Source organism: Rutilus rutilus (genome assembly GCF_951802725.1).
Source record: "Rutilus rutilus genome assembly, chromosome: 10".
Taxonomy (NCBI): Eukaryota; Metazoa; Chordata; class Actinopteri; order Cypriniformes; family Leuciscidae; genus Rutilus; species Rutilus rutilus.
In genome coordinates this window covers 16591077-16603392 of record NC_140215.1, presented here as the reverse complement: position 1 = coordinate 16603392, position 12316 = coordinate 16591077, and the positions used below count along the sequence as shown (strand labels likewise).

Below are 12316 nucleotides of genomic sequence, written 5' to 3'. Positions count from 1 at the left end.
AAAAAACTTCAAATGTTGACTTAATGCTGTTGCTAATGCACTCTTAGCTACATGTTCAGAACGCTGTTTGTTGTTTTGAATCACTGAATTATTGAATGGGCCAGTACCCTTTCCTATGTATTCGCTCCTTTGAACTCCATGGTGACGTAGAAACAGGATGGCCGTTTGAAGTACAGACGTGAGGGCTCTTGCAAAAGGGAACCTCAGCTTGAACTGAATATCCTCTCCGAGGTTCATCTTCTTGGAGCGGTCCCAGCTGCCCACCGAGCGGTGACTTTATCTGTCCGCTGTGTTTACGGGGTGTAGCAGTGGTGACCCTAGCAGGAGGCAGCGCTAGAGGGCTAGTGTTTATGGCCAGGCTATTAGCAGGCATCAGGCTAATGCTTCGCTTTTCCAAACAGTGTAGGATTGATGAGGGCGGTGGCGCTAAAATATTACCTTAGCCATTCATCGCCCAGCCCGGAGACTCATCAGCGGTTGTGAAGAGGCCCACAAGTGTTTACACTAAGCCTTTGAGAGAAGGGGGAGATCTGTCACAGTCCACACCTAATGCACCTCATTGAACTGCAGGGGCATCCACACACACGCTTACTACCTTAGTCTTTACCTTTCAATAGTTCTCCCTCGTGTCTAGGCTTGGGAAACAAGAACCAGTTTTGATTTGCTCTACTATTCAGGGGCACTGCAACACTGCTACTGCATCAACTGTGTGAAACATACAACACGACCAGTTAAGTCCATTTTCCAAGCGAATTTAGTGAATCGTAAGCATACAGTGCAATTGGTATTGTCTGATTCTTGAGAAATTCTTTAAAAATCTTTTGAAGTGGATCAAAAACAGGATAGCCAGTGTAGTCTAATCGATTCCTGAATGAATGACTCCTATAAACCAGGGCTGCATCCGAAATCACATACTTCCCTTACTAGGCGAAAAACAGTATGAGACAAAAGAAGTATTTCAGAATTCTCTATACTCATAAAAGAGTAGGCAAAAAGTACCCGGATGACCTGCTACTTCCGGCGAGACTTTGAAGTGTGCATACGATGAACACTTTATTATCCCATGAGGCCACAGGAGACGATTTATGAATGACAGTGAAGCGATGCAACTGACACTGGTAGGTCACATGATGATGACAACATGGCGGATGCAGTACGACCGGATTACATTCATACTACACACACTCGTACTGTATAGAACATACTTTTTTAGTGGTCGTGAAGTAATTACTTATTCAAAATAAGTACCTACTCAAGAGAGAATGCGATTTCGGACGCAGCCCAGTTCTTTTTGGTGAATCAATCACATACATGTGTTTTCTAATGTTTTGAAAGAAGTCTCTTATGCTCACCCAGGCTGCATATATATGATAAAAATGAATTAAAATAATAAAAGCATTAATTCTGATATATTATTAAAATTTTAAATAACTATTACTGTAATTATATATTTTAAGCAGCCAGTGTCTTTCAGAAATCATTCTAATATGCTGATCTGTTGCTTAAGAAACTTTTCTTATTATTATCAATGTTGAAAACAGGTGTGATGCTTCATATTTAGTGGAAACTGTGATTCATTATTTTTCAGGATTCTTTGAACCGAAAGTTCAAAAGAACAGCATTTATTTGAAATATAATTTTTTTGTAACAATGTAAAAATATTAAACTTTTGAACGGCAGTGTAGTGTGTTTTTTGTTTAGTGCTGGTGTCTAATGTGTCTTTTACAAGGCGAATTATTGAATTGTATTAATACCACCGTTCATAATTATTAATATTAATTAATTTTTAATTAGTCATATTTCATTTTTCGAAACATTTGTTTCTCAAAAGTAAAAAAAAAAAAAAAGGTTAACGGAACCATTAAAGAACTATAATTCTTAACTTGAAACATAAATTCCATGTTTCGAACCTTTAGCATTTTATTCCATGGAATGCTGTCTTTCCACTTGTTTGAATACTTGAATACTAATTCTCTAAATAACAACTACAAGAAGCCTGTTTATTTAAATATGGTGCCTGCTGACTTTTCTTCTTCATCTACTTTTGACCAATCACAGGTTACTTCATAATCACAGTTTCTCTGCCATTAAAGAGTATCTATCCATAGGCGGTTGAGGGAAAACGGCAAAATCAACATATAGCCTCTTGCTTATAATGTGCTTGCCACCCTCTGATTCCGGTGGCTGGATTTGGTTGTCTTTTGTTTGACGACAAGTCATATATCGTCTGGCTACCAGCACTGCAAACACTTGAATGTATTTACCCTGAGAAATGACAAAAGATTCAGACATGAAGCTCTGCCATGATCAGAGATGAGTTTATGCTGGAGGATATAGAAAGCAGAAAATAGACACCATGTCACCATGACCAGAGGTAAATGAACACCCAGAGAGACGCCGGTTTCTTTTCAAACACTGTCCTGACTTGAACAAGCTTGACAAAGGCAGGCGAATCAGTGTGACAACACATCCGCAGGGATTAAGTTAGGATTTCATCTTGTCATACAGAAGATAGCGCATTAGAACATGGAATCTTGTCAATGCAATATCTTTTCTTTGTCAGCCTTCCAAAAGATGTTCAGTAATACCACACTTGTTGCACAGATTTGTGGGTATGTAAAGCTTTGAGCTCTGTGGTTTCCAGACCCTTTATTAGGCGCTCATACCTCTCTAAGGCCGCAAATCTGTCAAGAGTGATCTGTAAACACTTCAGTGGAAAATTCTTTATCATCAAAATATAAAAATTCTTGTCTATTCCACTTCCTCAATGGTCCCATTATGACTTTTTAGAGGCATTTAGCTGTATGTGTTAATTCATTAAAGAACCAACTCATGCATTTTTCACTTTGTTTTTAAATCACAAAAAAAAAAAAAGGTTTATAAGAGTCATTTGTTTGGGAATCAAACATGCTCTATTTGATTTACTAAAAAGAACTGGATCATGATTTTGAGAGTCATTTGTGTTGGAATCAGACTACACTGGTTTTTGCTGGTTGCAGTCAAACTACACTATTTGTGTGTAACGGAGGTCAGCTAGTAAAGAGCTTTGCAGGTAAAACCTCACTCAAAAGGTGCGTTAGTGGCTGATGCTGTATACTTTGCACTATAGATTTAGCAGTGGTGTTTTCATTTGGTTGGATCTCGTTTACCAACCCTACTCATCGTGCATCATTCTTTTTCATTAAGGAGTTTAAAGAACATCTACAAATACTCTGACCCATCTGAGAACAGTACAACATGGCCAAAAAGACAGCACATTTAAACTCTCTCTCTTTAAGGTTTAAATGCATATATTTCTTAAACCTAAGACAACGCATTCACAACTCTTGATAAAGTATCGTTTTTGACGTGCCATACATCAAACCCTAAACAAAGCTGCTGTCATCAGCTCTATTTGTACTAATGACACCTGCTGCAACTCTTGTCTGTTGACCCTTGAGCCTTCCATAAACAACTGAAAAGAGATTTCATCCTCAGCTTAGTAAACATCCCACCCCCTGCCTCCATGCCTCAGTTTAGACTAAGATTAGTGCTGTAATGATTGCTTGGCCTAATGAGGTCTGAGGGATGAGCTGTGAATAGGGCTGTCTGGAGTACCGCCATGCTTCTCTTCAGCCAGCAATGAGATTATGGCAGTGAATGAAAAGATGGAGGTTCACCACAATCCCTAAAGCTGAAGACTGAGATGTCCAGCGAGTCTCAAAACACGCGTGCATTTGAGCAACATAGGCGATTTTTAGATCATGTGCGACTCTACATAATATAATAGCTAAATTCACTCCTAAATGCCCCATTATAGCTCAAAACTACCCAGCATGCTTTCCTCCCATGCCTTAATGCCATAAATTCCCTCTCTCCTGTCTCTAGCTGTGTTTGTGGTCTGCAAGGCTGTCTCTAATTCCCAACATCTGCCTGACGGGCTGCTAATGACGGAACCAAGCCACTGAGGAAGCGGAGTGGAGGAACTATTAGTGGGCAGGAGTAAAGATGCACCGGTTTCCAGTGCCAAACTTCCTAATAGATCCAATTTTCCAGCCTTTTGTGGTAAAAAAAAAGAGACAGCAGTAGTCCGCTATAGTGTGGCTACACCAATAGCTTTGTGACTGAATGATTTGTTTTACGCATCTCCAATGAGGAACATTAACATTTCATTAGACTGAATCGCCTGTTCTGCTGGGTCAGTTGTCAGTGGTTGTTATTGACTGACTAGTTAGTAAAAGATGGGATCAATAACAGTTTTTCGTTTCATTTCCTTCTCGCAACCGCACATCGTTTTTTTTTCTCTCCACCTCACAGTGTGCCTGTTGCTTTTCCCTTCCCCTCTTTTCTGGATAATTCTGTGGGCCCTTGAGTTTGTAATGTGAGCAGGCGTGGGTGAATGAGAGAGGGAAAGAGCGAGTGTTGGCTCATGGGAGGAGAGAGGTGAAGAGGGCCATAATAGCCAGCCAGATGGAGAGAGAGAGACTGAGCCGCCCCACTTCACCCATAATAAGGGATAGTGCTTTTAAATGCCTATTTTACAGCCTTTTTCTAATTCAATTGAATTAACCCCTATTTCCAAGCAATTTGGACCCATGTTGTCATGGATACAGAAGCAGAAAGGCGGGAAACTAGCGTTCCCCCTGAAGTAGATTTGTGTGTAAGCTATTGCAGTTATTTTTCTACAGATATGATCAGGCTCAGTTATGACTTGAGGTAATATTTATATGCTTTTTATGCTATTTCATGTTATTTTTCTTGTTTTTTTTCTGCAGGATCTTTCCAAGAGAATACCTGTTACAGCACGTGCACCTCTACTCATTGGCAGACCTGCAGCAGGTGAGTTTCTTCCCTGTCTTAACCATTCCTTTTTTTCTCTCTTTATACATATACATGCATGTAGACTGACACAGAATCATTTTCATTATTGTTTTGTAATCTATGAAATAATCTATGAAGTTTCGCCGAATGGAGTAAAACTGTAAAATGTGTAGCCGACTAAGCGGAGAGCACACAACAGAACGAACAAACTTGCAGATGTGTAGATTCTTGAAAGATTTTGAACTCTGTCAACACACAACAATTGCTCCAAAAAGTATTTGGGCACAGTTCAAATTGAATATCATTGCACTAGAAAAGATCGATCCAAATGGAAATGAATTGCCAACCAAAATATGTCAGGTGTTTTCTCAGGACTAATTCACTTCTCTGGGCCTTTTACTTACAACCTCAACTGGTGTATAGGTTTTGTTTTGTATGTATGATATCAATTCTCAGTATTGTAACCACATATATTCATCACTGTAACTATGAATATGATCCAGAAACAATACTTTTTCTCTTTGTTTTGAACAGTGTAGACTGTCGTAACAATTTTTTTTTATTTCATTCTGCAAGGATGCATTACATTGACCAAACGTGATCGTAAAGACGTTGTTACAAAATATTTATTTTTCAGATAAATTATACATTTATTACCATTTCCACAAAAATACGAAGCAGCATGACTGAAAAATTTATATTTCAGTTTTAATTATTTTGTAAAACACAATTTCTTAAACGGAATATTTCTTGAACAACAAATCAGCATATTAGAATGATTTCTAAAGGGTCATGTGACACTAAATATTGGAGTAATTACTGCTGAAAATACAGCTCTGCCATCACAGGAATAAATTACATTTTAAAATATGTTTAAATAGAAAACATACATAAATGCAGCCTTGGTGAGCAAAATAGTTTTTTTTTAAGTATTGCCAAACATTTGAATAGAATGTTTTTTTAAATGTTTTACTTTGTGCTTGTGAATTATTTCTTGAACATAAATGCCACTTGGTTTGATATTTTGTATCAAACCAACGCAATGACATTCATACATGTTTAAAAAGAGTGGCTAAAGTGATAAGTATGTATGGAGGTGACTATATGTACTCATATTTCCTCATACGATCCTGATAAAAGACTTCATCGCTTTCACAGACACACACCTGTAGCACCCATCATCACCATGCAGCGTGTGTCTGGTCATTGTCTTCTGGCAGTGGATGTTGAGAGGCTGTGAGAGTGAGGGTGTTTTTCACACCCTTCCCTCGCAACCCTGACATTCAGAGAGTTACTGTAGATCTATGTGCAGCTCAGTGTCGCTGACACATTAACCTTCTGCTCTTCACTTAGTGTTTTCAATGGCTCATATTTTTATGGCTTGCAAATAATTCGCTCTTGTTTTTGGGTTTATTGTGTCATCAACTTTTTTCTCTTTGTTCTTGCATATTAGATAAAAAACTGAATTGAACTGAAACTAAGAAATGTACACGCTTTTTAATTGAAATCAAGCCTCAAAACATCATAATGTACAGGTTACTGTTTCACTTGGAAAAAGTTTCCCATTTAGTCCATTGTTGTTAATTAAACAACTGTTGTTTGCAAACAGTGTTCTCGTCTCCCCTCTTTTTCTCTCTCCTTCCCTCATTCTGCCCCCCCAAACCCCACACCCCTGCCACCGTGCCTGCATTTTTTTTTTGTCACTCTTCTGTTTCTTGGGAATGACCCCTGCCCTTATTTTTCTGTTGCTCTCAGAACATCTATTCTTCTGTCCCACATCCCCTCTCCCTTCTGTCTCCTGGTGGGAGGCTGGAGTCCCTCTCCACCCTATGTTCCCCCCACCCAGCCTACTAATTACTGTCATTCAGAAGCAACAGGCAGAAAAACAAAGCGTGACAGTCCTGCCTCTGCTTCCATTCCATTCTATTGTTCCCCAATATCCCATTGCCTGACACTGCCTCTTTAGCTTTTTATTGTACGTTTATTTATGTCTTTTACATTCAACATGTCAATTAGAGCTTGCTTTTTTCATTTATTTATTCATTTATAGTAAATTATTTATTTACTTATTTTATAATTAGTATATATTATATGAGTTTTAATTCATTTATTTTTTAACTTATTTTTATTTTTGCCACAAAACAAAGCTGTATAGTTGATTTTTAAATGTATCTTTAAACCCCTAACCCTAAAGCCTCTTTTACATAGAGATTCCTGAAAAAGCAGTGATAATGTGACCTGGGATTGTTGTTTTTTTTGTTTTGTTTTTTGGGTTCATTCACACTGCCTGTGATTTTCTGGAATCTGTGCGTGCGTTCACACACATCCCGTAAAGATCCCGTAAAGACAAGTGACATCAGGATGTGACCTGTAATGTCTCCGCACTGTCTGAGATTCCTTTCTTGAGAAACCACACTCGTGTATTACATCAAAAACTAGCGCTTCGCTTACCGTTCCACTAAGTTGGCGAACGATCTAAGCTTCACACCCCTTACGGCATTGGTCCTGTCTTTTGATCACACAGGGCGCGTTCCGGGACTGATCCCAGCAATGTTACTAGATCCCCATCCCGGGATCAATCTCGGGATGTGTTTGCGTTCACACAGAAGGCACTCTAGCTTTTGTATGGCAATTTTCTGGGATCAATGCTCTGTGTGAAAGGGGCTTAAGTAAGACCAATTGTAGTAGTAATGCTTACCATAGTCTTTCTTTCTCTTTTTCTCTGCCTGTTTGTGTCACAGTAATATTGCTCAGTATTGGAGCGGTGGGTCTTAAAACAGTGCCTAAAAATTGGCTTCTCTTTAAAAATTCAGAATATATTTTGCTATTGTGAACCAGTTTTCTTTGTTACATCAATTTGGCTCATACTTGCATCTTTGAAGTGAAACGGCACAGTTGTCCGTGGTTCTTAAATACTCTCTGCACTGTCAGTACTTTGTCCCCCTTCTTGTGTACTTTTTATTCAGCACAAGACCTTTATACTCTCTCCCCCACTGCCTGTGTAAGGCCCAAATTCGAGGCATTTCCCATTCACGTCACATTACTTTCTCTTTCAGCTTCTTAATTGGCTTACCTTATTAAGGAGCCATTTTCTTTTAGTGTTTCTACTTAGTGCCGGTTCCTCCGCAGCTCTGGAATGCTCGCCCTCCGTGTTGAGGTCACTCAATGCTGATCTCCAGCAAGACTCCAAACACACTATTGACCAAATCCGAATGCTCTCCTCATTTATTCTAACAATTAGCACTAAGTTTTGGGCAATCTTATTTTAAAAACATGACCCCCTTTACCATATTAGTTTGCGTTAAACTTGCCTATAAGCCAGCTTTGTTTGGCCACTGCTTGTTTGATGTCTTCACTGGAAGAGTATGAAAAGTTTACCAAGTGCACCAAGTTGGACACAAGTAGAGTGCTATATAAATGCTAATTGTATTGTATGTGTTGTCCCGAAGGCAACAGCATTAGTCTTGCCAACATTCTGCAACAATATGCCCTTAATTGAGCTCAAGCGATAACATTCAGGTCCTCAGAAGTTATATATCTGAATCAAGTGTTTTTTCTCACCAAGAGAAACATCAACTTTCGGAAGACCATCTTGCTTCTAGGATGCCTAAATCACACCTGGGGCCTACACCATGAAGCCGGTTTAGGTTGCTAGACAAATATGTTTCAGGTTAGTTTGCGCACACCCTGGGTTTTAGGCACTATGAAAGTGGTTTGGCTTTTAGCAGTGTTCATCGCCATAGTAACTTACGCTCCACGGCTAACCTGGTCCTGGGCAGGTTATGTTCCAGGTAAAAGGTTGCAAACAGAACTTGGACCAATCAGCTGTGAGCAAAGGATAAAGTCACTCCACCTGTTTCTACTGTACACTACATAGCAAATGATTTTTAAAGACAAAATCGTCTGGCTTTTAGTATATATTATTTATGTAATTATTATACCCTTAATCGATCACAGAGTTTAAATGAATAAATATATAAAGATAATATAAATATGCTTTAGAATCAATAGATAAAGCTAAACAATGACTACATGTGAGCTTAAATGTTCAATTCTCTCAATACCTTTATCAACTGTATAAACTAACTTCACAACTTTTACTTGCACTGATATAGCAAGACTTTTTCTTTTAGTTGTCCTCTTCCATAGACAGCTATTTTCTTCTTGCTGTGTAAATTTGTATAAATTAAAAAAATATCAATTTTAAATTTAATCTCGTAATATTCTGCAGAAGAGAGAAGTGAATCTTGCGAGAAATGAATTGCAATTTCACTCTTTCTCAGCATGTGATTGGCTGTTCGCTACTGATGTCACACCTAAACTCCTAAACGGATCAAAGCCTGAGTTGATGAGAGAAAGCTGATGATCAGCATCATGGTACCAACTAAGCCTGGTTGGATTGGTTTGGTTTTGTCAACTCCAAACTAATCCTGCAACCCTGAGTTTGTTCAACTACCATCATGGTACAGGCCCCAGGTCTGTTATGACCAATGCGTTTACTGTCCACGGTTCACAAATATGATGGATCTTCACGCTGTTTCTCTCATGCCCATCTCACGCGGCTGTACCCTGGCTGGCCAGCTCTCTCTCACTTCCTCACACACGCCAGTTGTAATCCTGTTTTGCGAGGCCCTGGCAGGGAGGGTGTTATCCAAACAGAGCTCACACTTTCTTTATCTGTCTAATCTGGGCCCTTTCTCTGCCGTTTAATGGAGCGGGCGAGGACATTAGGGCCAGGGCTGAGGAGGGGATGAAGAAGTAGGCGCTAAACTGTGGTTTTAGGGGATTAAGCAACTGACAACAAAGCACATGCAAGACAGGAGCAAAAGGTGGGGGATTTGGGGGGAGCTGATTTGGCAGACGTCACCCATGCCCCCCGAAATAGCCACAAAGATGCTGGTTTTAGTGAGTCGCCCAACTTTAATGCATGTTTAGCATTTTTATAGGTTTTTTCTTCAGCATAAAAATTTGAGTTAAACAATGACTTTAAAATGAACATGAATTTCAGAATATCTTATTTCAGTGTCTCCCTTTTGCTTGAACTGCAAGTTTGTTTAAAACCTGATGGTCATGTTCTCCAGCCTTATTTGAGATGATCCAATGTGCATATTGTGCTTCAACAGATAAACATCTGACCATCTGTACAAATTTTTTACATTAAAAATGTCTCAAATTTGAATAGTGACTAATATTTCTCATTAGTTTTATGTAAACTTTTTTTTGTAATGTTTATTTTGAGGATAAAATTGTATTATTTTACATATATACTTTTTCACCGTTCAAAAATGTGGGGTCTGTAAGAGTTTTTTTTTATGTTTTAGAAGTCTCTAATGCAAGGTTGCATTAACTTGATCAAAAGTACATTATAAACAGTAAATTGGTTAAATATTATAATTTGAAATAATGGTTTTCTATTTTAATATATTTTTAAATGTAATTTATTCCTGTGATGGCAAAGCTGAATTTTCAGCATCATGACTCCAGTCTTCAGTGTCAGATTATTCTTCAGAAATCCTGCTAATATGCTGATTTGCTGCTCAAGAAACATTTCTTATTATTATCAATGTTGAACACAATTTCAGGATTTGTTGATGAATAGAACATTTAAAGTAACAAGAATAAAAATTAACATTTAAACAGAAATTTTTGCAACATTATAAATGTTTTTAATGTCAATTTTGGTCCATTTAATGTGTAGTGTACAGTAGTGTATATTACGTATAATAAGTGTATTAACGTATATTAAAGAAAATTAATATACATTTATATGTATTAATGTGTTTTAATGTATAGTCATATTTTAGGTAACATTTTATCCTTATTACTATTTAACTGAGCCCTTGAGGATGATTTAATGCAACTCATTTTAAATCAGTTGATCTTGTCTAGCTGTTGATGCATAAATTCACACTTTCACTTCTTTGTCAGTAACTCTTCTTAACAGCCCTCTTGCTCTTCACAGTCCCTCCCCATTAAGTCTGGCGTACTCGCCGTTTCGCTCACCTTGCCTGCTAAATTATTGAAATGCTTAATTACTCCCTCTGCCAACATTGATCAAGGGGAGTATACATCATCTTTACCAAAGGACGGCAAGTGTGCTCACCACACCGCTTTGATTGGTGGCTTGCAGCGTTTCCTTAATGCCTTGCTATATTACTCCACCACATGGGAAAAGGCAGGGTATTGGGCTCCTGTCAGCCCGGGCAGAGAAAAACAGGAGTGCCTGACTCTGAACTGAAAGCTACTTGATGGATGGATGGTTAAGGGCTCTCCTGGTGCCTGTACTGAGAAAGGCTGCCAACAGCTTCACCTTTATGTTCATTGGGCATTGACAATGACTACTTTATTGCATGTGGGTCTTTCTGCCTAGTGTCTTTTTGACTTGGGCAGTGCTTTGGTGGAATGTGAAGAATTCTTTCTAATAGTGAATTATGAAATGTTGAAAAGGGATCAAATGTAATGAAAATATTCTTGGAGTGTATAAACCTCTGGTGCTGTTGGGTCATTTTTTACCAACATTTTTATCTCCATTGGAATGGTACAAAACTTGGTAAAGGTTTGTGTGTCACACTTGTCAAAAATGACAGCAATGGAAATGAATGGGAGACAAATTTCATTTATTGGAAACGTTTGGTACTGCGCACAAACAAATTCTTACTGAAAGCTACTTTTTATCAACCTCAAATTTGGAGCACAGCTTGTTTAGATTAATGGCCTTGATTTTCTCACAGTTTTAGAGTAAAATGTGTTTTTGAAAATATATATTTCATATAAAAAATTTGAAATAGTATTTTTGTGCATTTTCATAACAATAAATGTAAAACTTATTTTTGTTTTTTTGTGTTTTTAAAAAGAGACCAAACTTAAGTCTGTGTTCCAAAGCATTCAAGAATTAATGGCAGTTTAAGTTGGAAATGTAACTTTCAGGTCCATGCTCAAAAAAGTGAATGAATGGATTATATAACTACTGCATAAATATAATTTAATACCGTAATATGCCCCAACATACAAAATATTAAATAAAAACATTATCTAATTAAAATATAGTACAATAGTACAAAATACAGAGGGTTATACCCATATTTGTATTGTAGATTTTATTATTAAGCACCTAAAAGCTACATATGTAAAGTATAAGCTAATTGTAGGCGCTATATAAAATTGATGATGATAATTATTATTACATTTTTAGAGCACGGTAGGGTTTGGCGTTAAAAAGCCTTTTGACTATTTAATATATTCTAAAAATGTTATTTAATAGAATCTAAAAATATTTATATACTATATTATAAATGTACATCTGCATTATGCTTGCTTTGAAATGGCTTAAAAGGGTTACTTTCGGCTTTCAGTTAGAGGAACCATCTGCAACAGTGGTCAACAAAATTATTGCCAAGTAGATTTAAAATGCTTCTTTGTTGCTTAATCTTATATCACTGGAAAAATCTTGAAGTATGCGATATATATCGCTCAGTCTTAGAGCACAATACACATTACCCAGTTCATTCCCATGGAC

At 37.6% G+C, this 12316-nt stretch overlaps 1 protein-coding gene across 1 annotated transcript in view; it reads left to right on the top strand.

The window, feature by feature from the left end:
* The window catches only part of plekhm3 (pleckstrin homology domain containing, family M, member 3), a 42220-nt gene that overhangs the window by 19666 nt on the left and 10238 nt on the right, over positions 1-12316 (top strand). The window contains exon 6 of the mRNA XM_084420499.1: positions 4755-4818. Coding sequence (XP_084276625.1) covers positions 4755-4818 — 64 coding nt within the window. The remainder of the gene's footprint in view (positions 1-4754; positions 4819-12316) is intronic.